Here is a 27,819-nt window from a genome sequence, read left to right on the forward strand (position 1 = left end):
AGATCACAATAAAATCTAACTTAACTTACTTGTCATTCATCAAAATCTGAGTTAGACCATTGGTGCAAACTGCACCAACAGGTTAGAGAGTTGATCATTTACATCATTGATTTCTTTATGAAGTTACATAAAATTCAGTAATAATATTGATTATGTAAAGCTTGATGTGTACTAAAAGTTTAGTAAGCATGGAAACAACATTTTCATGAATTGTCACAAATTTTTTAGAGGTAATTCCACAATTGAATGAAGTATGAGTGATTCCATATGTATTTATTGGAAGAGCCTATCAATGCAAATGCACCACAAACAAACAAACAAACAAACAAAACAAACAAACATCTACTGATGCCAAACAAGAAAGAAGCATGTTGTATGGTCAGTTCATGGTGGCAATTCACCAGTGAGATACTCACACAACTTGTCTCGCAAAGCAGTTCCATTATCATCTGCTACGTCACAGAATCGTTGGTTGTAACTCACGTCATGTTCATGTGACAATGGTATCTCGTCTATCACTTCATCTTCCATGTCTATGACAATGTTGTGCAGCAAGCAGCAAACAAGGATTATTCTCGGCAGTTTGTGTTTATCCGGCCTCCACATCTCCCCATGAATGATCCTCCACTTATCTTTCAGTCTTGCGAATGCTCTCTGTGCCACAATGCCAGTTGCAGAAAGTCTTCTATTGAACTCTACTTGGGTGTGTGAAAGATCCTTCCCTTGATAGGGGGTGAGAAGCCATGGAAGAAGGGGGAAGCCGGCATCTCCAACGACATATTCTTGCACTTCTGAACATCCAGGAAGCTTCACTTTTTCTCCATTCAACCTTGTACCTTTCTCGCACATTTGGTAGAAGCCTGAGCTGCGCAAAACTGGCAACTCACTCAAGCTACCCGGCCAACCAGTGACTATGTCTCGGAACTTCATCCCTGGGTCCACAACGGCCTGCAATACCATACTGTGGTTCTTCTCGTAATCAAGCCATGTTTTGCTTGCTGTGTCCATGGAAGCTAGGCACATCATGATATGGGTGATATCAATGACACCGAAACAATTTGGCAGACCATTTAGTTTCTCAAACTTGGATTTGATAGTTTCTATCTCATGAGAGGTCGGCCATCGTAGGTGGTGAATGCCTCTCTCCTCCATAGCCTCCACGAACCGCCAAGTAACCTGAGCAACAGTTGAATGGTTCAACCCAAATGACACTCCAATATTCAATAGCGATTCACCAGAGCCTAATCTTCGCAGAGCAACAGCCACTTGATCCTCAATAGACAAGAGTTTGCCATCTGTAAATACGAGGCGCGATGTTTTGGCCATCAACTCATCCCTGACTATCGAACATATGTAGTGGAAGGTCTTCCTTGAAATCTTAAAAATTGATTCAAATTTTCTTGGTTCTTTGGAAGACAAGTGCCCTGGAAGTTAAGACAACGGTCATTCTATGCATGAAAAAATGTAAACTTTTCTACAAAATAATTAGAAATTCAATGTAGGACTTGGATATAAGTACTCTCAGTACAAGATTTTCATCAATTAGTATCTCACAAAAATTCAGAAATAATTGGTTGTTGAGTAGAAACTAGATTAGCCAACGAAGACTGTGCAAAGCAAGCCATTGAACCATCTAATTTTCAAAAGTTTCAGCCTTTGGATGCTTGCTCAGAGTTTTTACATTGTTTGTTTAGATGCTTGAGACTGCCAGGTACTGCATTCAAGCAATAGAGTTTCCAAATAGTTGACCTCAACAAAGAGCGTTGCTGTAGAGATCGTTTCCGTTGGATAAAAGATTTTGGAAAATGCAAATTTTTTTTAGTGTATCAAAGTATGAACCAAGGAGTGAAAAATAATTTTACACGCTGGTAAAATTCAGCCTTCGTGAATTCAACAAAAAGATCAAAGTGATGGTCTTCGAATGATAATTAGTGTACTTGTATATTATGCACAACAATTAGATTTAATATTCATTGGCCTTTTACCAAACAAATTAGTCAGCATAGAAATGTTAAAGCTTGAGTTGAAGTTCCATTTCTGACAAACTTAGACCAGCTTGATAATCATAAGGAAAGAACATAAATCTGTAATGTAGTAACTAGTTTGCAAAGATTAGGACCTATCCAAAAGGATTTATACAAGAAGAATTTCCAGTTAAGGTCACAAGGTGATATGAACGAAGAGGTAGAAAAATAGTGAAGACCTCGCTAATTGTTGATTGGTTTAAAGATATTCTCTGTATCAATCTCAGCCAAAACAGATTCTGTCATTGATCCTTGAATAAAACAACTGAGGGCTTCCTCATAAGTAAATGTTATACCAAATTTGAGCATGCTGAAAAAGCATACACTTAAAACTATTCATGTCTGCAAAAGTGAGTTGTTCTCTACCAAAGACCAGAGTTGACAATCTAAGAGGAATAATACAGAATAATAAGAGCTCAATGGAACCAACACATTCATCACTATTCTACTCATTAAGCACACACCATCAAGGAGTTTGTCTGATAACTCATTGTTTATCCTAGGTACAATGGTTAACATTGAAGCAGAAAAGAAGATGGATCACGGAGAAAAGAAACAAGCAAAGAAATGCAAAAGATTTTTTGTAGCATGCTCTGGTATCCTAACCAACATTCATAATCATCTTCTCTTGTGTTAAGGTTTTTGTTCGCCATGCAATCCATGAGATGGTTGGTATATATAACTTATGAATTGATTTAGCATGGTCATGGCCTACAATAAACCATGTCAACCTTAATAATTGTATGACTTAAGGCCCTCAATCTCTGACAAAATCTAATTTGTCTAGTCACATATTGCTCATATATTAAAATTGTAAAATTTAGAGATAAATCCAAATGCAATCTCAAAGCCTATGGGCCTGTAATATTGAGACACAGAAGATGGTAAAAAATAACAGAAAAAATTTTGAAGTTAATTTAGACAAGTCTAATTCTTTGTAAGCTCATTAGTTTGATGTCTCAGTTGAGTAATATAGAATATTCTTCCGAAAGTGGGTGGGAGCTACGAGAAAGATGAATGAAGAAATTATCTTCTCTAGAACATCAAAAAATTTAAAATATTGAAAGTATAATAGTATGCACCTATTCTGGATGGAAAAAATAAAAATGATAGTGAGTTCAAAATAAGTTAGTTACAATGCAGATTCTCACTTAGCATTTTTTTTGTGAAACACAAATTTTGATTCTTTTTTTATCTGTAATTGTTGCACGAACACTTTTTCACGATCTTCTTTCTCTTTAGTTTTTAGTATCCTACTATTTATGCTCACTATTTCAAACTGTATAGTGCAGTACATGTTCTCCGTGTCGAATTCACCTTAAAATAATTTCAACTAATGTTAGATAATGAAGTTCCTTGCTGTAGGAGAGATTACACTTACTGGATCAAATGCAAGCTTCTCATTTATGACATCTTGATGATTTTCTATAATCATGGACTAACTGCATAAGAATACAGCTATTCTTCAAGAAACTATTTTCATAATACCTCAAACTTTGGGAATAAATCAAATTTAATAAATCCTAAACAATATCCATCCTAAATCAGTTCATGTGCTGGATTTAGGTCCGTTGAAGTCACAGTTAATAGACTGGATAAAATTTAATAAATCCTAAACAAATCCTCAATTTGAACTAGAGTGAAACCCTAAACAATTCCCCCTTCGACCAATTAATAGAGAATTAAAGGCACCGATTCATCCCCAATGCGCTTTGACTAGTTACGTCCTCAAACAGCTTGATGCTTCTTAACTCGTGGTCAACTTCAATTTTCACCAAGGCAACTACACCACCAATAACACAACTCTTCGTCGTAATTCAAAATCTCTCGTGCTAGAATGGTCAACTTCAATTATCACCAAGGCAACTACACCACCAATAACACAGCTCTTCGTCGTAATTTAAAATCTCTCGTACTAGAATGCTAAAACCTAAAATACAATTTTGATGCACAAAGCAATCCATACGATGAAGAATCAACAATCAAGAGCAGTCACAAATCATTCGGAAGTAAAAGAAACGGGATTACAAATTCAGTGAGCTGTAAGATAACATAGGTAATCGAGATCGAGATAAGGCATCACGAGAAAGACGAGAACCTGTAATCCTGCAGGAGAAGTCGTCCCACCAGTCGCCACTCCCCTTCGACGCGTCCGCCGTCTCCACGGCGCGCTTGTCGGCTCTCTTCCTCTTCCTGAAGCCTCTGACGGGGCCCATGATACCCCGAAGGCACCGCCTTCGCTGCCACCGCCGCGAGCTCGATGCAAAGGGGAGATCCACCGACACGGCGGAAATCAAGTAGGGAAAAGGCGGAGACGGCGGGCGGCTTAGCTGGCCGCGGAGGGAGATGAGGCAAGCGAGGTGGGAAGGGGAGGGAGAATGCAGGGCGGGAGGTGGCGGAACGGCATGCAGAGGAGAGTCGCAGTCGCCATGGCCATGGATGATGATGGGTTTTGTGAAGGAATGGAAGGGAAGCAACAAATGAGAGTGGTCTTTTGTAATGGTACGAGAGAAGACTTTTGTTCTTTCTTTTTCTTTCCTAAATATGGAAATTATTTATTACAGGGCAAAAATCAAAATATTGCCTTAAAAAATATCAAAAATATATGCCATCTTAATTTTATTTTTAAATTAATTTTTTACTAGAACAAAGTGTTATAAGATGAGAGCTAGTTTACTCAAAATTATTAGATAATTAATTAATTTTAATAAATTAAAATAAATAGCTTTAATAATCATGAAGAAATTGTATGCTCGTTATCAAGGGTTCTTCGCTGCCTTCGAGTGCAAAGAATACTGTCCTATTCCTATCCAAAGTTAACCCATAGAAAAGAGTATCAGCAGAGATGTTATAGAAAAAGAGTATTAGTGAGAAAAAACCTGAACCTTCTTCGATTATCGTTCCCTATTATAGTCTTAATGATATCCATTATGACATTATGATTTCCTTTTACCAACACTTGACGGCATGATCAGCTGTTTTATAATGATGTTAAGAATATTTTCAATAGTTAAAGTTTTGAATGAGTTTTTTTTTTTTTTTTTTAAGATTTTAATATGTCACATCAATATTATAAAAACTCATTTAAATATTCTTAATGGTTAAAGTTCTAAGTGAATTTTTTTTTTTTGTAATTCTCTCCACATATAATTGCATAGCTCATGTACATTAATTCTCTCCATAAGTGAACTTATTATTAATTATTTATAAAATGAAACATTATAAAACATTATGACAATCATTGACATTAATTATTAGCTTTATGTTTAAGAGAAAAAAAGTAAGTTTGAAAATTCAAACATGCTCTTAAATTAAAAACCCCAAACCTTATATACACAACCATAAAAGTTCTTTTTGGTGAGATTTTTTAATTTTATAAATTTCTAATAAAGCTTGCATTGGAGATGCTCTAAGGACATCTCTGGTTTATGAGAGCTTTATAGAATTAAAAAAATGAATAAAAAAATTTAAATCAGTATAAAAATTAGGTTTTAGATTTATAGTTTAAAGTAGTAATAAAAATTTCAATCTGTTCATTTATCTTAAAATTAATGTAACATAAATTTTATAATATTTATGTGACATATTAGAACCATAAAAAAAAACTTATACAACTCTAACTATTAGAGATATCATAAGATCGCCTCCTTTTAATAATGATTAACACATGTTGATTCTATTTGGGAACATTGGCCAATGAATCACTGATAAATCAATAGAGATATTGATTTAGCTATTAATTATTGGATCGAAAGCGCTAGAGGATGAGGAGGGAGGGAGGGGGGGGTGAATAGCACTCGTGGCTTTCACTCGTTTCGGTTTCGTAAAGAATGCAAGTAACGCAGCGGAAATAAAATAATCAACACGCGAACACAAGTGATTTACTTGGTTCGGAGCCTGTGGCGACTCCTACTCGAAGGCCCGTGATCGTTGATCGTTTTCGGTGAGCAACAACTATAATATTGTAAATGAGAGTATAACTTTGAAATACAATATTAAAACTGGAATACAAAGTATACCGACGATGAAAATCACTATCTTAAAGCTTCGAGTCGTCGGGGTCTTGTCGTAGCTCAGCCGGATCGTCTTGTTAGCAGCACACAGGAGAAAGAGCTCTAGAGGATTGATTGTTGAAGGAGCTGCTCGAACTCCTCTTTTATACAGTGCTGGAGCCGCCTCCAACACCATCCAAGGCGCCTCCAGGCCACCGAGTCAGCCGCATGGATCACTGCTGAACTCGTCGCACCTTATCAGCTTGAAGGCACCTCCATGCCCGTCCAAGGCACCTCCAATCCCTGGTCCAAGGCGCCTCCAGCTACGTTCGAGGCGCCTCCAACCCTCGATCGCAGTCGGCTCTTGCTTTGTACCCGAGGCGCCTCCAAGCTCCATGGAGGTGCCTCGGACACTGTTCATCCGAGACTTATGGTTGGTTTTTTATACCTGCAAGATGCGTTAGTCCCAAAACAACAGCATACCCTGCAAGACAATGTTAGCACACATACAATATAGTAAGAATAGTAATTGACAGTCTCTGGATTGTCCGGGTCTGACTTCAGATTTCCGACCGGAAACCCTAGGTCGACCCGACGCCTACTGTTCCCTCTACGGGGAACGCGTCCTCAACTACTCCCCTCAGGAGAGATTACCTGGTGCCAGTCAGGTCCTCCAGACTGTCTGGACTTTCTGCCTAGGGTTATCACCCCCTAGGACCTAGGGTTACCACACCCTAGAGTTTTCCTTCATCTAGGGTTACCACCCCCTAAGACCTAAGGTTACCGCCCCTTAGGGGTTTCTACCACCTAGGGTTACCACCCCCTAGGACCTAGGGTTACCACTCCCCAGGGTTTTTCACCTGCCTAGCCACAGTTAGGACTTTACTACAATCTCATTTAAGCATATTAGATAACAAAGAATCTTAACTTTGAACCCCTTTGCCATTATCAAAACTTTGATTTGATCGTCGAATGCTTCCCGCACCAATATTAATCACATGGTAACAATGAAGATTGACAAAGATGATCTTTTATAGGATGATGATTGACGTTTTCTCCGTGTCTCAAGATTTATACTATTATCTTTTTTTAAAAATAATTTGAGATATGTGCAATTGTTATATTTTTTCCTCAAATAATTTAAGATTAGTACTATTGTTATCTTTTCCATGAAATAATATGATATCTGCATGATTATTATTATTATTTTATAAAATAATCTAAGATGAGTGCAATTGTTATATATTTTTTTAAATATTCCGAGATTCCACTTTGAGATAATAAGAAGATGAGCGCCTAAAAAGATGGGGGTGTCAAAGAGTCGGAAGCATCTAAAAAGATGGAATGTCAAAGAGTTGGAAGCGCCATGGAGTTGAGGGCGCTAAGAAGTTGAGGGTGCCAAGGAATAGAGGTTGACTTAGTTTTCCCTTTGCTTGAACTGTCAAAGAGTCGGGGGCGCCAAAGAGTCAAGGTTACTAGAAAGATGAAACCAACTCTGTTTCCCCTTCGTTTAAACCGTTACCTCAATAGGATCACCAACCTTCCTTATCCATGTAGTGTTATTATTACCTTTGGATTACAGGGCTGAGTATTAAACGTCAATCTTTCTCCTTTCGGGTCGACCTGACCGATCGGACCTAGGTTAGCCCCGCCCATACGTCCCTGTCTATTAGGCTATCCAGATTCTTTAATGGTCAATCATATCTATGGTTTATTCATAAATTTAACTCTTGTATGAATAATATATAGTTAATAGTTGACAAAGGAAAACATATTTGAGAAAGATTAGGAGCAATAATGTATTTGAGTAGATTAGGAAGAAAATAGTATCGTGATATTATGAGTGTACACATTTGCTTATTTTAATTAATAATAATTTTATTTTCCATTATTTTTTTTTAAAAAAAGCCGTAATAAGTTAATTTAAAGTTAAAAGATAATAAAATTTTATGATCGCGATGAAAAGGAAAAAGAATATTTTGAAACAATATGAAATTTGGCAATTTGAAAAAGTAGGATTTGTAATTTAGATATTTATAAAATTTAAGTGAAGACTATTTTAATGATTTAAATTTTGTAAGAGAATTAAAAAAAAAATTGATAGGCAAAATAAACAGAGAAACGTGAAACATAGTTTATCTATTCGGATAAATCCGGCAGTAAGATTGGGACCCCCTCTGGAGGGGAGTCAACATCACGTGAAAATCAAAAGATAAAATGGTCAGATGGAAGGCTAGCCGATCGACGAAGGAGTGGGTCGATTAGCCGAACGGGTCCGAGCGGAATCAAAGACAACTCGATAGGGAGTCGGGTTCTCGACGCTCATGGTGAACAGGGTCACCGGGCCGAGCGAGTAGCCCTCTCGGCCGAGGCGTAAAGCATGAATGCTGTAAAGGAACAGTCTCAGCCGAGCACCCGATCGGACCAATATCTACGCCCGGTCGGACCGATGTCGGCCGAGCGGATGGACGCTCGGCTGGGGGAAAAGAAAGGGGACAGGGACAAGGGGACATTGGGAAACATTATCCTCTGACATCAGGTATATGCGACAACCAGGCCATACGCAGAATCGTACGACGGAAGGTTCCGCTGTCCCATCAGAGAGGTGCTCAGACTGTAGCAGGATGGTGTCAGGCATGCTCCTCTGACAAGCCCATACTACGGCATGGTATAGGACACGTGTACGCCTCGGTAGGTGTTCCCAAGCCTCTCCGCAGCTCTATATAAGAGCCCTCATACTTCATCGGAGGTACACACACACAGAATTACGCAATCTACGCGCTCTCGCATCTTTGGAGCCACTTCCTCATTTCCTCTTGCCTGACTTGAGCGTCGGAGGATCGTCGCCGGGAAACCCCTTCCCGGCCAGACTTCTTTGCAGGTTCGCCGGAGATTCGTACGACCGGTTAGAGATCCGTGTCGTCAGTTCGGAGAACGCCACGTGCCCAGTGTCCGTCAACTCAGCGTTCGGACAGGATCAAATTGGCGCCGTCTGTGGGAACACACCTGCATCCGAGCGGAAGCGATGGACGAAGCTGGACGACAGCACACCGTGATGCTCTCCCAGGAGGAGCTTGACTCTCTAATCGAGGCAAGAGCAGCTAAGCTTGTGGAACAATAGAAACAGAAAGTGCAAGCCGAGCGGCTGGAGCAACAAGCGACGTTAGCGTCAGGAGGCCGAGCGGAAGTACCGCCTGTCACGGTTCCATTTCATCGGGCCCTATTTCGTATACCTCCTGAAGTCACAATAGTTAACCATGATCGAGGATCTTCATCCGACGAGGCGCCCATTCGAGACAACAGAAAAGGCAAGGCTCCCCGAATGGACGCCTCCCCCCGAGCGGATCAACCGACAATTTTCAGAGGCCATCATGCGGGACCCTCTACCAAAGCATTATGTGCCTCCGACGATCGGGGAATACAACGGAACCACCGACCCGGATGACCATCTGGGTAATTTCGACAACACAGCTACACTACATCAATATATAGATGGTGTGAAATGTCGGGTGTTCCTTACCACCCTCTCGGGATCGGCGCAACGATGGTTCCGGAGGCTGCAGGGCGGATCCATCACCAGCTTTAAAGAGTTCCGCGTCGCCTTTCTCCATCATTTTGCAAGCAGTCGGCGTTACCAGAAGACCAGTGTCAGCCTATTTGCCATCAAGCAAAAGCCCAGGGAGCCGCTCAGAGTTTACATCCAACGGTTCAACCGAGTGACCATGGATATTCCAACGACCACCTCAGAAACGATGATGAATGCGTTCTCACAAGGCCTCGTGGACGGTGACTTCTTCCGTTCGCTTATTCGGAAGCCACCTCGAGACTATGATCATATGTTACACCGGGCCAATGAGTACATTAATGTAGAGGAAGCACAGGCGACCCGAAGAAAAGAAGCTCCAACTGAGCGGCCACCACCTGCCGAGCGGAAGCCACTCGTTGGACACCAGCCTCCCAGAGGACCGCGCGCCGAAGCAGTCCGCCCTCAACCAGCAAGGTCCCACGCCATCCAAGAGGTAGCCGCCGAGCGGCCCAAACCAAAAAAGAAGGTATGGACCCCCATGTTTTGCTCGTTCCACCGGACCGACACGCATAACACACGAGATTGCCGAAGCCTTCCCCTGATCGCCCACCCCGCTCCCCGGAGTGGCCATCGTCGATCGCCATCTGCCGACAGGCGACAGCGACACCATGAAGCCGGTCGGCGGACCTCCAGAAAGTCTCCCAAGCGGTATCATCCTCAGAGGCATGAGGATAATCCCCGTAAGTCTAGGGAGCAGCCTAGGTCGTCCACACGGGAGGAAGAAAATAGAAGCAACACGTCCCGGGGTGAAATTAACATCATCTCTGGCGGGCCGACCGGAGGTGACTCCAACAGAGCGAGGAAGGCGAGTGTCAGGTAGCTCAAGATCCATGCGATCGGCTGTAGTCTAGAACGGGCGAGCGGACCCGAAATCAGCTTCGAGCCCAGGGATTTGGAGGAAGTCGAAGTGCCACATGACGACGCCCTCATCATCAAAGCGATAATAGTTAATTATACTATTCACCGTATTTTTATCGATACAGGCAGCTCGGTCAACATCATATTCAAAAAAGCTTTCGACCAACTGCAAATTGATCGAGCTGAGTTGCTACCCATGACAACCCCCCTCTACGGGTTTACGGGCAATGAAGTTTTGCCGGTCGGACAGGTCCGACTGGCTATTTCGCTGGGAGAAGAGCCGATAAGAAGGACGTGGACTGTCAACTTCGTCGTCGTCGACTCTCCTTCAGCATACAATGTTATCCTAGGGAGACCGACACTCAGTGAATTCCGAGCGACCGTCTCCACCTTCTACCAAAAAATTAAGTTCCCGGTTGAAGATAAAGTTGGAGAAGTGAGAGGAGACCAGCTGGCGGCTCGGCGATGCTACGTCGAGATGGTCCGAGCCGAAGCTAATTCCGTACGGAAGATGCCACGAATCGAGGTGAACGCCATAACCGACAAACCACCCTCTTTGGTTTATGAAGAAAAGGAGGAGGTGCAGATCCCCCCGACCCGATCATAGGCCACCACATTTATTGCGGCCGATCTGGAAGCAAGCCAGAAAAAGGAGGTGATCAAATGTCTCCAGAGAAACTGTGATGTCTTCGTTTGGTCGACGCATGAGCTGCCGGGAATTTCGCCAAGTATAGCATAACATGAGCTTCACGTCCGGCCGGATGCTCGGCTGGTGAAGCAAAGGAAGAGAGACTTTAGCGCCGAACAAAATGTCATCATCCGAGCGGAGGTAGAGAAGCTCCTGGAGGCCGGACATATAAGGGAGGTGCAGTTCCCGAGCTGGCTCGCAAATGTAGTGCTAGTCTCCAAGCCGGGCAACAAGTGGAGGGTGTGCATCGATTTCTGGGATCTCAACAAAGCATGCCCAAAGGATTTCTACCCTCTGCCCCGGATTGATCAACTGGTGGACTCCACAGCCGGGTGCGAGCTGATATGCATGCTAGACGCCTATCAAGGCTACCATCAGGTGCCGCTCGCCCGAGAAGATCAAGAGAAGGTCAGCTTCGTCACAGCCGACGGCACTTACTGTTACAATGTAATGCCGTTCGGACTGAAGAACGCGGGAGCAACCTACCAGCGCTTAATGAACAAGGTATTCAAGGAGCAGATCAGACGCAATTTAGAAGTATACGTGGATGATATTCTCATCAAGTCTGTCTGAGCGGCTGACCTTTTTACGGTCATGGAGGAGACATTCCGAATACTGAGGAAGTATGAAGTCAAGCTCAACCCTCAGAAATGTTTGTTCGGAGCAAAAGGCGGGCGTTTCTTGGGCTATATAGTGACCGAGCGAGGAATAGAGGTAAATCCCAGCAAGGTGAAAGTGTTGCAAGATATGCCGCCCCCAAGAAATCTAAGGGAGGTACAATGCCTGACCGGGCGGATAACGATATTGTCAAGATTCATCTCCAAGACTGCCGATCGGAGTCTCCCTTTTTTCAAGATTCTGCGCAAAGCTACTAAGTTTCATTGGGACGAGGAATGCGATCGGGCGTTTGAAGAGCTGAAGACATACCTGAACTCCCTGCCCGTGTTAGCCAAGCCAGCTGTAGGTGAGCCGCTCTGTATCTATTTATCCTCAACCGAGCGGGCAGTAGGCTCGGCATTAGTGAGGACGAGCCGTGAAGAACAACCAGTGTACTTCTTGAGCCATATTTTAAAAGATGCTGAATCTCGCTACACTGGGCTCGAGAAGCTGGCTTTTGCTTTGGTCCTCACCGCTCGGAGACTTCGTCCTTATTTCCTAGCACATACAATCATCGTTCGGACAAATAGCCCATTGGGAAGAGTGCTGCTGAACCCAGAAGCATCCGGACGGCTCATCAAATAGACAACGGAGTTGAGTGAATTCGACATTCAGTATCAACCCCGTTCGGCGATAAAGGCGCAGTCCTTAGCAGATTTTGTTACCGAAGTGCAAAAGTCCGAGCCCGAAGCTATGTGGAAAATATTTGTGGATAAATCGTCCACCCGGCTCGGGAGCGGGATTGGTGTGCTATTACTCTCTCCCCAAGAAGAACGGATGCATCTATCCGTCTGGCTGGATTACAAAGCCATAAATAATGAAGCATAGTATGAAGCCCTTATAGCCGGTTTGCAGGTAGCCCGACATGCAGGCGCCGGTCGGGTGACACTCCATTCAGACTCCCAGTTGGCCGTCCAGCAGCTCTCGGACACTTTTGAGATTAACAACGCTCGGCTCAAGCTCTACCCTGAGACCTTCGAAAAGCTCAAGACCCACTTCAGAGAAGTCATTATTCAGAAGATACCCCGAGCAGAGAACCAGGCGGCAGATGAGTTAGCCAAGCTCACAAGTTCAATATCACCGGTCGTCATCCAACAGCCAATTGAGCAAGTAGCCTTGGTGGCGCACATTGACCGGATGGAGGGCCTCGCCTTCCCGAGCGACTGGAGGATAGCCATCACGGAGTTTCTGCGCTCGGGCGCGACACCGTCCGATCGGGAGGAAGCACATCTATTGAGGAGGAGAGCCGGTCGGTTCACGCTCGTTGGAGACCAACTTTACAAAAAGGCTTTCTCCCACCCGCTTTTGAAATGTGTGAGCTCGGAGGACGCGGAGTACATCCTCCAGGAAGTGCACCAAGGATCATGCGGAGGACATCCGGGCGGACGATCACTGGCTAGGAAGATCCTGCTGGCCGGGTACTTTTGGCCAACCCTGCAGGTAGACGCCGCTCGGACCGTCGCGACGTGCCTCTCCTGCCAGAAGTACCACAACGTCTCCCACCGACCGGCTGAGGAGATGAAAGCATCTATTGTGTCCTGTCCGTTCGATCAATGGGGAATGGATATCGTAGGTCCGTTCCCTATGGCGACCGGTCAGCGGAAGTTTCTACTAGTGGCGGTCGACTATTTTTCCAAATGGGTGGAGGTCGAGCCACTGGCCAAGATCACCGAGCAGATGGTAAAAAGATTTATCTGGCAGCATATAATCTGTCGGTTTGACATTCCTCGCCGGCTCGTATATGATAACGGGCGACAGTTCGTCGGGAAGCAGCTCGAAGAATGGTGCAAAAGTTATGGCATTGAACAACACTTAACCTCCGTGGCATATCCCCAGAGCAACGGACAAGCGGATGTAACCAACCGAGAAATCCTCAGAATTCTTCGGGCTCGACTTGATCACATAGGAGGAAGTTGGGTAGACGAGCTGTCGGGCGTACTATGGGTTATCCGCACTACCCCAAAGGAGGGAACGAGCGTCACGCCATTCCATTTAGTGTACGGCGGCGAAGCAGTTATCCCAATTGAAGTCGGCGTAGAGTCCGTCCGGATCCAGAACTATGATGATGACAATGCCGAGCAGAGGAATATGGAGTTGGACTTGATCGACGAGGAGCGAGCCAAGGCGTCCGTTCGGCTGATGGCCTACCGGCAGAGAATGAAGCAGAACTACAACCGGCGCGTGATCCCAAGAGCATTCCAGGTCGGCGACCTAGTGTGGAAGAAAGTGAAGCCGGTCGGGGACGTTGGCAAACTGGAGGCTCCTTGGGTTGGCCCTTCAAAGTCATCGAAAAGCTCCGCTCGGGCACCTATTATTTGGAGGATGAAGATGGACGGCAGCTGGATCGACCGTGGAGCGCAAATAATCTCCAGCCATACCGAGCTGGGTGAGAGGTGCGCCGATGTAATTCATTTTTTGTATGGTCGCCTGTGTCCCTTTAATGCAGGAAGCAAAGTGATAAAACACATTTAGCATTATATGACGAACGGACAACTGCATGAAGACCCCGTGCCGCTCGGCAGGGCGTATACCATCCATGTTGAAATTAGCCTTGAAGGCCGTCGAGCTCCGACGTTAAATATCGAGAGTCGCGCCGGCGACTATAAAGCCTCCGATCGGAAGGACCGTCGAGCTCCGACGTTAAATATCGAGAGTCGCGCCGGCGACTATAAACCCTCCGGTCGAAAGACCGTCGAGCTTTGACGTTAAAAATCGAGAGTCACGCCGGCGACTATAAACCCTCCGGTCGGAAGAACCGTCGAGCTCCGATGTTAAAAATCGAGAGTCGCGCCGGCGACTATAAACCCTCTGGCCGGAAGACCGTCGAGCTCCGACGTTAAATATCGAGAGTCGTGCCGGCGACTATAAACCCTCCGGTTGGAAGAACCATCGAGCTCCGACGTTAAAAATCGAGAGTCGCGCCGATAACTATAAACCCTCCGGTCGGAAGAACCGTCGAGCTCCGATGTTAAAAATCGAGAGTCGCGACGGCGACTATAAACCCTCTGGTCGGAAGAACCGTCGAGCTCCGACGTTAAAAATCAAGAGTCGCGCCGGCGACTATAAACCCTCCGGTCGGAAGAACCGTCGAACTCCGACGTTAAAAATCGAGAGTCGCGCCGGCGACTATAAACCCTCCGGGCGGAAGAACCGTTGAGCTCCGACGTTAAAAATCGAGAGTCGCGCCGGCGACTATAAACCCTCCGGCCGGAAGACCGTCGAGCTCCGACGTTAAAAATCGAGAGTCGCGCCGGCGACTATAAACCCTCCGGTCGGAAGAACCGTCGAGCTCCGACGTTAAAAATCGAGAGTCGCGCCGGCGACTATAAACCCTCCGGTCGGAAGAACCGTCGAGCTCCGACGATAAAAATCGAGAGCCACGCCGGCGACTATAAACTCTCCGGGCGGAAGAACCATCGAGCTCCGACGTTCAAAATCGAGAGTCGCGCCGGCGACTATAAACCCTCCGGGCGGAAGACCGTCGAGCTCCGACGTTAAAAATCGAGAGTCGCGCCGGCGACTATAATTTCTCTGGTCGGAAGAACCGTCGAGCTCCGACGTTAAAAATCGAGAGTCGCGCTGGCGACTATAAACCCTCTGGCCGGAAGACCGTCGAGCTCCGACGTTAAAAATCGAGAGTCGCGCCGGCGACTATAAACCCTCCGGCCGGAAGACCGTTGAGCTTCGACGTTAAAAATCGAGAGTCACGCCGGCGACTATAAACCCTTCGGCCGGAAGACCGTCGAGCTCCGATGTTAAAAATCGAGAGTCGCGCCGACGACTATAAACCCTCCGGTCGGAGCGAAAGGCGTTTGAAGATAAGCGGCAAGGGAAAGTAGTGACAAGTTGAGTGTCACCTACGCTCGCTCGGGAGGCCTAGTTGGCCAAGTTGTGTGTCATATGCTCCACCAATCACCCACAAGCATGCAAAGTAAAAATGAAGTTGCACAACGCAGATAAATGTTTCATTGAAAATAGAGGAATTAAGCCCGAATGGCCGAATTACAAAAAAAGATAGTCTTTGGCCGAGCGGCCGAATTACATAAAAATGTCTACTCAAGGAAATCATAAATGTCCGGTGGGATGGTGCTGAGGAGCGTTGCTTGGTCCTGGGCCGGGATGATGACGAAGTCCGGGAAGCTGACCCTTGGACTTCAAGTAGGTTGTGGTGGCATTCATAGCAAGCTCGAAGGCAGTGTACATCCGTTCGCAGACTTTTTCGGAGAATTCGACCGAACGGATGTAATTTTGCCTCAAGGCGGCGACCCGGCCTGGCTCAGCCTCTTGGTATTCTTTGAGGGCCGCTCGGGAGGCGTCGGCGGCGGCCTGGTGTTCTTGCAAGGCAGCCTCAAGTTTAGTCACCACGTCCGATCGGGCCGCCTTCTCGCCGGCCAGCTGATCCATCAGCTCCTTAACCCTTTGCTCCAGGCCCCGAGCCTCGACATTCTTCTTCTCCAGGTCGACGATGGCCGTCTTCTTCCGCTCGGTGGCCAGGCTTATTTTTCGGTCAAGTGATTTGACCTGTCGATCGAGCTCGAACAGAGTATGCGCCTGGTCGGCCATTTTCTTTTGCTCCGCCGCCAGCAGAGCTTGGGTCTTCTTGAGCTTTTTCTGCAGCTCAGTATATGATGGACCCTGGGAAGGCGCGCCGCCCGAACTCCGTAGCCTCTTTAGCTCCTCGTCCGCCATGGCCAGACGATTAGAGACGGCGATCTCCTACACTCATCTCTGACATAAGCAAGATTGTTAATAGCCGACCGGAAAGAATGCGTAAGGGACTTAAAGAAAACATACTTACCCCAGTGACCTGTTGCATATGGCTGTTGGTCAGATCGCTGAGCGGAATCATCGCGACGCGCGCCCGAGCGTCGGCCCACATCTCGGCTAGGGGCCCCTTCATTGTGATCATGTGCTCGGGCACGGTGGGTCGTTCGGATTCAGGCATCAACTCTTCGGTGGGGAGATGCAAGGAGACCCTGATGGTACGGTGCCGACCGGGAGTCGTCTGGGCGGAAGCTGGGGAAGGATCGGAGGCCGGCGCAGAGAATTGTGACAAAATCGCCGAACGTTCGACTCGGCGGGGAGCAGCCGGAAGGGCGCTGACAGGAATAGCCTCGAGGGGGTCCGCGGACGCATCCAGATGAGACGGAGTCCGATCGGATGAAATCGCCTCAACTGCGGGGGCTTTGCCGCGAGAATCGGCGATGGTCCGTTCGGGCGGCTGAACCGCGGAAGTAGCCGATCGAAGGGGTGTCTCCGCTCGGCGCCTCTTTTGTCGAAGAGGGCGCTCTTCCTCCTGAGCGGAGCCTTCCTCCCGGGCGGAAGGTTCTCGGCTAGAAGTTATGCCAACCGCCGGCTTCGGCAGAGAAGCCTGAGCGGCCGACTCCCCCGCATTCGTGTCGCTCTCCCCTTCGTTGGAGCCGACCGGCTCAATGCCAAGCGTCTCCATCTCTTTGGCAGTTGCGGCCTCGAGCGCCGCTGCTTTCCTCTTCAAAATGCCGGCCATCACGGACTCCATGACGATGTCCGCTGCGAAGGAAAAAGGAGAAAATCAGTTAGCAATCAAAGCAAATGCACAAGTAAAATTCTTACCGAAGCCGCTTGGTAGGAGGGTCCTGATCGGACTCAGGCCAAATATGTACATCACCCCTTCAGGCAAAAACTTGTTGATGTTGAACTTCAGACCGGCTAGCATGTTGGCAGCGTGAAGATATTCCAGTCGGGTCTTGAACCTCTTCAACTCGGGGGAGATTGGCGGTCCGACCTGCCACTGGGTCCGGAAAGAGGCCCGTTCGAGGAGACGGAGACAGAAATAATACTCTTTCCAATGTTTATTGGAAGAGGGAAGTTTGTTGAAGAAAACTAAACCGGGCCGAGCCTGGAATATGTAAGTGCCCAGCTCGGACTGTTTAGGATAATAAAAAAAGTAGAAGACCTCCGGCCGGAGGGGAATGTTGTGAATTTTGAACAAGACGACGACGCCGCATAGAAGGCGGAAAGTGTTAGGGACTAGGCTTCCGAGCGGAATGCCGAAAAAATTACAAACTTCAGCGATGAAGGGATGGATTGGAAAGCGCAGACCGGCTATGAACTAGTCGCGGAAAACACAGAAAAGCCCCGCGCGGCGGTTTGTGTGGTCGAGCGGAAGGGGAGGGTAAGATAATTTCAAAATCAGAGGGGATGTCAAATTTGTTCATCAGAATATCGGCGTCGCACCGATCGAAGCGCGACTCCATGGTGGTATACCATGGGCCGAGGGCTGGGTCTTGAGGTTGAGAAGAACTGACCATTATCCGAACGGACGAAACCACAAAAGGCAGATAATAGAAAGAAGAGAACGACAAACGAGACAGCGCCCAGAGGACCAAAACTCGGGAAAGAAATGTAGAGAAAACCAAAGATAGAAAAGAAGAAAAACCTTACAGAGAAGAATAGAGATCGACGAGGAACACGAAGTCCCCGGAAGAAGTAGCAACGAGATCACCGGAGCACTGAAACGCCAAAGGAGGCTACGGGACACGCGAAGACGCAAATGCGGCGAGAAGGCGAAGGCTTTATAGGGCTGAGCCCGAGCGGCCTCCACCGTTGGATGCAGGTCACGGGAACCGGAGCACACATCGGGCCGTCCATTTTAAACCGCCTCGGTCTCGTCGCTAGCGACGCTGCTGCCGTACGATGACGGCAGCAGTGCCACGTGGCATTCGACCACAGGATAACATTTAATGAGCGCGTGCTCGACCTTAATGACGGAGATTAGCGCAAATTCCGAGGAGATCCGAGGGAAGGTGGCGTTGACTGAGGCCGAAGCTATCTCCACACGGGCCGAGCGGAGGATAGTTTCGTGGATGCGCCGCTCGGCGCAACGGACGTCCAGTCAGTCGGACTATGCGCCTCCTTCGATTAGACTTGAAGGGAAGGCAAGTGATCCGACAGTAAGATCGGGGGACCCCCTCTGGAGGGGAGTCAACGCCACGTGGAGGTCAAAAGGAAAAATGGTCAATGGAAGGCCAGCCGATCGGCGAAGGAGTGGGTCGACCGACCGAACGGGTCCGAGCGGAATCAAAGACAACTCGATGGGGAGTCGGGTTCCCGATGCTCATGGTGAACAGGGTCGCTGGGCCGAGCGGGTAGCCCGCTCGACCGAGGCGTAAAGCATGAATGCTGTGAAGGAACAGTCTCAGCCGAGCACCCGATCGGATCAATATCTACGCCCGGTCGGACCGATGTCGGCCGAGCGGATGGACGCTCGGCTGGGGGGAAAGAAAGGGGGCAGGGACAAGGGGACATTGGGAAACATCATCCTTTGACACCAGGTATATGCGACGACCAGGCCATACGCAGAATCGTACGACGGAAGGTTCCGCTGTCCCATCAGAGAGGTGCTCAGACTATAGCAGGATGGTGTCAGACATGCTCCTCTGGCAATCCCATACTACGGCATGGTATAGGACACGTGTACGCCTCGGTAGGTGTGCCCAAGCCTCTCCGCAGCTCTATATAAGAGCCCTCATACTTCATCGGAGGTACATGCACACACAGAATTACGCAATCTACGCGCTCTCGCATCTTTGGAGCCATTTCCTCATTTCCTCTTGCCTGACTTGAGCGTCGGAGGGTCGTCGTCGGGAAACCCCTTCCCGGCCCGACTTCTTTGCAGGTTCGTCGGAGATTCGTACGGCCGGTCAGAGATCCACGTCGTCAGTTCGGAGAGCGCCACGTGCCTAGTGTCCGTTGACTCAATGTTCGGACAGGATCAAGGAGCAATAATGTATTTGAGTAGATTAGGAAGAAAATAGCATCGTGATATTATGAGGGTACACATTTGCTTATTTTAATTAATAATAATTTTATTTTCCATTAATTTTTTTTTAAAAAAAGCCGTAATAAGTTAATTTAAAGTTAAAAGATAATAAAATTTTATGATCGCGATGAAAAGGAAAACAAATATTTTGAAACAATATGAAATTTGCCAATTTGAAAAAGTAGGATTTGTAATTTAGATATTTATAAAATTTAAGTGAAGACTATTTTAATGATTTAAATTTTGTAAGAGAATTAAAAAAAAAATTGATAGGCAAAATAAACAGAGAAACGTGAAACATAGTTTATCTATTCTGATAAATGCTAAATTTATATATAAAGAAAGAAGTTAACTCTTTACTCCATTTTGGTGGGCGAGTCGTTGGTCGTCGCCTTGTAGCCAAATGCAGTGGCGGTGGTGTCGGCTGCGTTTCATTCTCTCAGTGGGACATCAAGGGGCCACGAGGAAGAAAAAGCTCGAGACGTGCGCATTTCACCCTCGTTGTCCTTCCTCGCTCCTTCCTCCCCTGCAACATCGCCATCAGGCCCATCACCACCTCGCCCCTGCCTCTTTTTAGTCTCCCTCCTCAGCCGTCCCCCAATCGTTCCCAGAATGCTTAATCAATCCCATTTGCCTCCCGCCGCCGCATTAGAGCAGCGGCCGCCGCCATTAACGTCCATGGAGGCCCAGAAAGGTACCGCCTTTGAACCTCCCGGAGTGATTTATTGCCCTTCCGCTCGTAAATTTGATTCCTTTTTATCGCAGAGGAGGAGAAGAATCTCAAAATTGGGACGCCGGCTCTGGCGCCGTCGAGCTCCGACAAGCGGATAGACCAGAAACAGCAACCGAAGAAGAAGTACGTAAAGCAGGTGACGGGGCGGCATAATGACACCGAGCTCCACCTCGCTGCGCGGCGAGGCGACCTGGCAGCCGTGCTTCGGATCCTCGCCAACGTGGCCGAGCAGATGGAGGAGGGAGAGGTGGTTGACAAGATGGCGGCGGAGATGACTGCGGTCGTGCAGGAGACGAACGTGTTCGGGGAGACGGCTCTGTTCACGGCGGCGGAGAAGGGGCACCTCGCCGTGATGGCGGAGCTACTCAAGTACGCCGACAAGAATTGCCTGCTGCGGAAGAACAGGTCCGGCTTCGACGCTTTCCACGTCGCCGTCAAAGAAGGACGTCAAGGTGGACAAAATTAAACCTTTCGATCTTCTTCTCCATTAAAACCCGGCTTAATCAACAAACAATGTCTTCGATCGATCGCAGGCGTCGTGGAGTTGCTGCTTCGCCACGATCCGCTCCTCAGCAAGACCTTCGGGCCGTCGAACACCACCCCTTTGATCTCGGCGGCGTCGAGAGGGCACACCGAGGTGATCAAGCAGCTGCTCGCGCAGGAGGTGAGCATGGTGGAGGTGGCGAAGCGGAACGGGAAGAACGCCCTGCACTTCGCCGCCCGGCACGGCCACGCCGCCGCGGTGACGGCTCTGCTGGAGAAGGACCCGCAGCTGGCCCGGAGGACGGACGCGAAAGGGCAGACGGCGCTGCACATGGCCGCCAAGGGCCGCGACCATGACGTGATAACAGCGATCGTGGACGCCGATCCCGCCATTGTTATGATGCCGGACAAGTTCGGGAACACGGCGTTGCATGTCGCCACCAGAAAGAAGAGAGCAGAGGTACTCAGGATCTTTACTGCCACCAGATCCGTCGATTCTTTCGAAAGATTAATTTTTTTTTGAATATTTTTTTATCGATTAATTCAGATAGTGAATCTTCTTCTTCTACTGCCCGACACGCACGTCAACGCCCTGACGAGGGAGCACAAGACGGCGTACGACATGGTCGACGAACTGACGTTCTCCGATGAGTCCGCAGCCATCCGCGAGATCCTCTCCCGCCACGGCGCGCTGCGCGCACAAGACCTCAACCAGCCCCGCGACGGCGAGCTCCGCCGCGCCGTCAAGGAGATCAAGCACGACGTGCTCACCCAGCTGGAGCAGAGCCGGAAGACGAACCGCAATGTCCACGGCATCGCCAAGGAGCTCCGCAAGCTCCACCGCGACGGCATCGCCAACGCCACCAACTCCGTCACCGTCGTCGCCGTCCTCTTCGCTTCCGTCGCCTTTGCCTCCATCTTCGCGGTCCCTGGCGGCAGCGACGACCGCAACGGCTCGGCCGTCGCCGCTCGCGGCACCCCTTTTCGCGTCTTCTTCCTCTCCAACGCAGCTGCTCTGTTCACGTCGCTGGCGGTGGTCGTGGTGCAGATCACGGTGGTGCGGCGGGAGACCAGGGCGGAGAGGAGGGTGGTGGAGGTGATCAACAAGCTCATGTGGCTGGCGTCGGTGTGCACCACCGTGGCCTTCCTGTCGGCGGCGTACATCGTAGTGGGACGGAGGGTGCGGTGGGCGGGGGTGCTGGTGACGGTGGTCGGCGGCGCCATCATGGCCGGGGTGCTCGCTGCCATGACGTACTTCGTGGTGAAGTCGAAGCGGCTTCGACGGAGCAGGCGAAGGGAGAAGTTGTCGACGGCGACGAGGATAAGCTCCGTTTCGTGGCATCGCGATTTCTCCGATTCCGATCAGTTCCATCCCGTTTATGCCATTTAATTAATTAATTTATTGATCAATTATTAAAAAAAGTTTAAAATTTTGAAAAAATATAATTCATTTATTTCATGACCTGTAGAACTGCGTCAGGCCGTAAGGGACAAGGGTGATAAATTAGGACGTACTTCATCCGACGCCATTTGTATGAATTTCCGGAAGTAAAATAAAACTATTTTTAAAATAAAAATATAATAATGTTATAATAGAGAAATAATTTAATTTGGTTGTTAATGGATGAATGATTATATTCTTTTATTTTTATATCACTCTATTTATCTTTTATTTTATTTATCTTATAAATATGAGTGTTTGATAGAAATAAAATATAAGATAATTCTTTATTTTTTTATCATTGAATGATTGTTTGACTATTTAATTATAGTAAATAACTTTTTCCACCGCAGCCCACCCCCCTCTCTCTCCTCTATTAAATCACCTTTTCACCCCCTCCTTTAAATAACAAGTTTTTTTTTTCTAATTTTATTTACTTCTTTAATTTTTTCCAATTTTATTTACTTCTTTAGTTTATTTTTTTATTAAATTTTATTTATTATTTTTTCATCAATTTTTTTTATTTTTATCTATATTTTACTTTTAAATTTTTTTATAAATAATAACCCCTAAAATCTACTATTAAAAAAAATAAAACATTACAAGAGATCGAATCTTCTATTTCAATATCACCTATTTTTGTTCCCATTCATCACCTCAGTCCACTGTCAACGGCACCATCGGAGGCTCTCGGTTGCCGCCTCGATTAAAATTATATCATAGGGGGAAGGTGAATGTAGTGAGGTTGCATCGGCGCGATCAGCGTCAAAATTAAATTTGACCGGATCTGAGCAGACTTTCCTTCACCGTCGATCTGAGCCCCTGCTCAGATTCGGTCGAATACCGATGTCGATCGTGTCGATGGCAATCCCCCTGGGTTTACCTTCCCCATAGGGTATAGTTCTGGTCGGGACGACGGTCAAAGGTCACCGATAGTGGGCTGGAGGCGACGAGTGAAACACGGGGACAGAAAAAATTAGGGACATAGAATCCGATCTCAGATTATAGGTATGATATTTTTACTGAGAAAATACTTAATAAAAAATAAAAAAAATGGAATAAAAAAATAGTATAAAGGTAAATAATAGGAGCTGGAAGAGAGTGTGTAGAATGTGAAAATATACCATTAAAAAATAAATAAAATATTAAAAAATTATACTATTTTTTTAATATTAAATAAATATTATTTACCATGATAAATATATAATAAAAATTATTTAAAAAGAATAAAAATGATAAAAAAAAACTGATTAAAAAATAAAACCGTTAAAAATATTTTGATAAAAAAACTGATTAAAAAAAAATAAAAATTTGTAAAAAAAAAAACGTCAACACTGAATAAAGGGTATAAAGATAAAAAAAATGAGTGGGACCGGGAGGTGAGGGTGTCAGGTAGGGGGAAAGTAGGTCTCTTAATTATATCATGTTTTAAGCATGGACACTCTTTAACGTATGAACTTAAAATATCCTTATTCTTAGTTTTTTAAAACTCTTGAAATAACATAAATTTTTTATTTTATATTAATACTTATAAAAGCACAATATTTAGATTTAATATTGATACTCTTAAAGTAGCATAAATTCTAAATTCATATTTAGTACAAATTTTAATTCAATGTGCTCCTAAAATAATCGGACATGAACTTCTGTTGAGATCTACAATTTAAAATATAAAGATAAAAGATTTATCAATATTTTTTAAAAATATTTATCTAAGATATAAGTTTTATGAAGATTCTTTGAGAATATTGATTTACGATAAATATATATATATCAATATTTCTAAAGAATTTTGATTAAAGATATAATATTTGTCAATATTCTTTAATAATATTAAATATATATTCGATTTGATCATATTATGATATGTTTATTTAATATATATATTTTTTAAATTTTTGTTGCTATAATATTTTTATATGGACACAAATATTTCATTACTTCAAATAGTAACACATTTGTTCTATAAATAATATTATTCTAATTATTTTTTTAAAAAATATTTTATATATAGGTTGCTTGATAAATATTATAAATTTTGAATTTGAAGCATTTGATTTAACTGGAAAAAATTATTTGTTATAAATTTTGGATGTCGAGATTCACCTTATTGCTAAGAGCTTAGGAGATACAATAAAAAAAGGAAACAACGAATTTTTGCATGATCGTGCAAAAATACTTATTTTCCTTTATTATCTTGATGATGGATTGAAAGTTGAGTAACTCACTATAAAAGAACCACAAAAACTTTGGAAGAATTTGACAAAAAGATTTGACTATCAAAGAATTATAGTTCTCCCAAGAGCCCGTTATGAATAGAAGCATCTCCATCTACAAGTTTTTAAATCTGTAAGTGATTATAACTCAACACTATTCAAGATTAGCTCCAAACTCATACTTTATGGAGAGAAAATTACTAATCAAGATTTATTAGAAAAAACTTTCTCCACTTTTCATGTATCGAATGTTCTCCTACAACAGTAATATAGTGAGCGTGGATTTAAAAAATATTTTGAGTTTATCTCTTGCCTACTAGTTGCTAAACGTAATAATAAGTTATGAAAAATCATCAATTGTGCCAAACTAGATCTATATTGTTGCTTGAAGCAAATGGAGTAAACACCCTGGGTTGATTTTGATGTGATCAACTTAGTTAAGTTAGGTTCTACATTATTTGATACTTTGCGTCTAAGTGTGCAGGAACTTAGGAACACAGAAAGTCGAGTGAAAGATGAAACAAGCGAGAAGAATGACACGGGAAGATAGTCGATGGACTCAGTGCATCTGAGGGATGAAAAGCTATGAAAGAGTACGTCAATCGACGAGAAGGACGTGTGTGACACTTTTTAGGGACGAGAAGTCGGAGTGGAAGACTGTTTAAGGAGAAAGCCTGAGTTGAGTTTAGGTGGGATCAACTCTAGATGACCAAAGAATCACTCAAGTGACCGGAATAGCTAGAATAATCAACATGAAGTTGACTTATTTATGTGTCTGTACTTAGTTGGGGCGCCCATACCTCCTTGGGCCAGCACAGGTGCCCCATCGAGATGATACTGCGAGGATGATGTTTGGAGTCCACGTCAGTAAAACTTCAGGTGCTTGGACCGCGTCTAGGCACCTGGGTACCGAGAACATTCTATCACGAAGTAGATAAGGTGCACTGCTAAGAGTACCCAGACTTGCTCCAGGTGCCCAGAGCTGCCATGTCAGCCAACATATAAATTTGACCAATAGGCTATAAATAGAGTTTTGATCTTAGGAGTTAAGCACAACACTTGTTAACAAACTCTGTGCTTTTAATTCTAATTCTGTTTTACATTCTACACTTTCAATACTGTAAGAGGCTATTCCGCCTTCATCAAAAGGAGATTTTGCTATTAGAGCTTTTACTGTCTTAGATTAGCAACTTCCCAGATTACAAACTAAGTAAATGTCACCTCTCCTTGAATTTATGTTTATTATTTCTTGTTCAATGAACTTGTGTTTATCTTTACTAGATTTGGAAAGCAAAAGAAAGTTGTAATCTAACTTGCAGGCTATTCACTCCTTCTAGCCGGCCTCAACGGGACCTACAAGTGGCTAGTATCAGAGCAAAATCGCTTCAGAAGGACTTAAAATCGTGTAAAGCACAAATAGCCGGAGCAAGCATTCATCCACCGAAGTTCGAAAGAGACTTCACTACATAGAAGAAGAAAATGGAGATACTTTTTAAAATAGATTTTGACATATTACTTACAATTAAATATGATTTTGCAGCACCTATAAATCAGCAAGAAGTCGAAAAAGAAGAATAATTTTGAAGTAAGAAGGAGTAAGCCAACTCTGTGGCAAACGATAAAGTAGAGTTTCATTTGGTAAATGTTCTACCGCGTTAAGAAGTCAATTAGATCAGTGCTTACGACTCCACCAAGGAACTTTGCTAGATATTCTTAGAGTTGCACGAAGGGACATCGGAGGCTAAGCTAGCAAGACGAGACTTACTCAGAAATCAGTTGACAAACTTCCATATGTAAGAAGGAGAAACGGTAGCCCAATTATAGGAAAGATTAAGGAGTTTATCACCGGACTGACGAACCTCGGAGTACTGGTAACAAACTGCGACTCAATTTGTCACGCTCCTGGGGGAGTCTCTACTAGAGGAAATTCCGGTAACATCTCCCTTGTATGGGTGACAATTTGATACTGACTACACAACCCTCAAGGCCTCTCAATCCTCGGCCAACACGGTCGGAACATATACAATAATTAAATAAACAATCTATGCAGTTTATATAGTATAGCCTTCGGTTGACAATCACAACCACGTAGTTTAATAAAAACCTACTCCACTACAACGAGGAAAACACAACCCACAATGTAAAAACTACCACAGCGGAAAACAAGGGTAGTAGACCAAAACTCGATATAACATCCAGGAGTACAAGATCTACACATCACACACATGTAGATCACAAAACAAGGAAACAAAGTCTGAAAGTATAAACTATATCGACACGAGGTGGGGGACTAGCGACTGGAACCTCCTAACAACCTCAACCTGAAATAGAAAAAAAGCAACGGGGTGAGTTCAACAACTCAGCGGGTATCAAGCTAACATGCATAGTAAGATATATCTACCATTAATAATTATGGAGTACAACCTCTTGATCAAAAATAGGAAATGCGAAAACTGAACAAGCAAAGAAGCTGTACTCACTAGGACCTCCTATCCAGATATAAGGATCGTCAGACCAAACACATCATGTCTCCTGTATGTATGTCAATCACATGCAACCACAAAAATGTAGTATCTAAAATGCAGCAATCATAAGCAATACATGCAATCCATGCATATGATGCAAATGACATGATCACCCCTGACACCAGCAAACCACCTCACACACAATGGTGAGGTCGAGTGGGTAGGGTTATGACAATTGTGCACTCTGCCATCACTACTTCTGAGTGACCGAGTGGACAGTATGCTGTCAGAGTACACCTATCCTCCTACTCCAAATCATAGTGGGGGGAGCTCAAGGCTCTCATCTCCCTGTGTCATAGTCAAGAGAAGGGATCCCTGTCCGCTACCACGCTGCAATCACACTACCCATGAGCGGACCGGCGGAGCTCTGACAGAGCAACCTGCTGCAACACATCCTGTCTGATATACCACTAACCCATGAGTGGTTGTGTGTGCAAATCCATGTAATTGACGATGTGCTCAATAATAATGGAGCCGACAATCACTCAGCTTACAATCATGCAAAATGATGCATGATACTAAGCATGTAATCCTAAAAATACCAACCTCCTCATAATGTGTACCAAAAGGGAAATCAAGTCCATATCAATGATCTAGGTACACATGTCAAGTAATAAACCTAGGTACACATGCCAAGTAGTAAACTAGGTACACATGCCAAGTAAATCTATTAGCTAGACCTGTGTCCGGTAATGCATTATATGTCACTACATAAGTACACAATGCAAGAATTAAGAGAACATAAGCATAAATGCATAACAGATAATAATATGGTAAACTACGGTATCAAGTAGTGGCATACCAAGCAGATATAA

General features: G+C 45.1%; 2 protein-coding genes across 2 annotated transcripts; one reads left to right on the forward strand and one right to left on the reverse strand.

The window, feature by feature from the left end:
* Positions 1-210: 210 nt before the first annotated feature.
* LOC122008388 (protein ALP1-like) lies at positions 211-4,500 on the reverse strand. Its single transcript, XM_042564102.1, has 2 exons — positions 4,123-4,500; positions 211-1,424 (listed from the first exon to the last, which is right to left on the reverse strand). Exons 1-2 carry the CDS (start codon positions 4,238-4,240, stop codon positions 385-387), a joined length of 1,158 nt encoding a protein of 385 aa, XP_042420036.1. The 5' UTR covers positions 4,241-4,500; the 3' UTR covers positions 211-384.
* Positions 4,501-20,017: 15,517 nt separating this feature from the next.
* On the forward strand, positions 20,018-22,268 carry LOC122008390 (ankyrin repeat-containing protein ITN1-like). The gene is made up of 4 exons (XM_042564103.1): positions 20,018-20,300; positions 20,372-20,791; positions 20,873-21,282; positions 21,370-22,268. Exons 1-4 carry the CDS (start codon positions 20,219-20,221, stop codon positions 22,210-22,212), a joined length of 1,755 nt encoding a protein of 584 aa, XP_042420037.1. The 5' UTR covers positions 20,018-20,218; the 3' UTR covers positions 22,213-22,268.
* The last annotated feature ends 5,551 nt before the right edge of the window (positions 22,269-27,819 follow it).

Source organism: Zingiber officinale, chromosome 8A (genome assembly GCF_018446385.1).
Source record: "Zingiber officinale cultivar Zhangliang chromosome 8A, Zo_v1.1, whole genome shotgun sequence".
In the NCBI taxonomy this organism is placed as follows: Eukaryota; Viridiplantae; Streptophyta; class Magnoliopsida; order Zingiberales; family Zingiberaceae; genus Zingiber; species Zingiber officinale.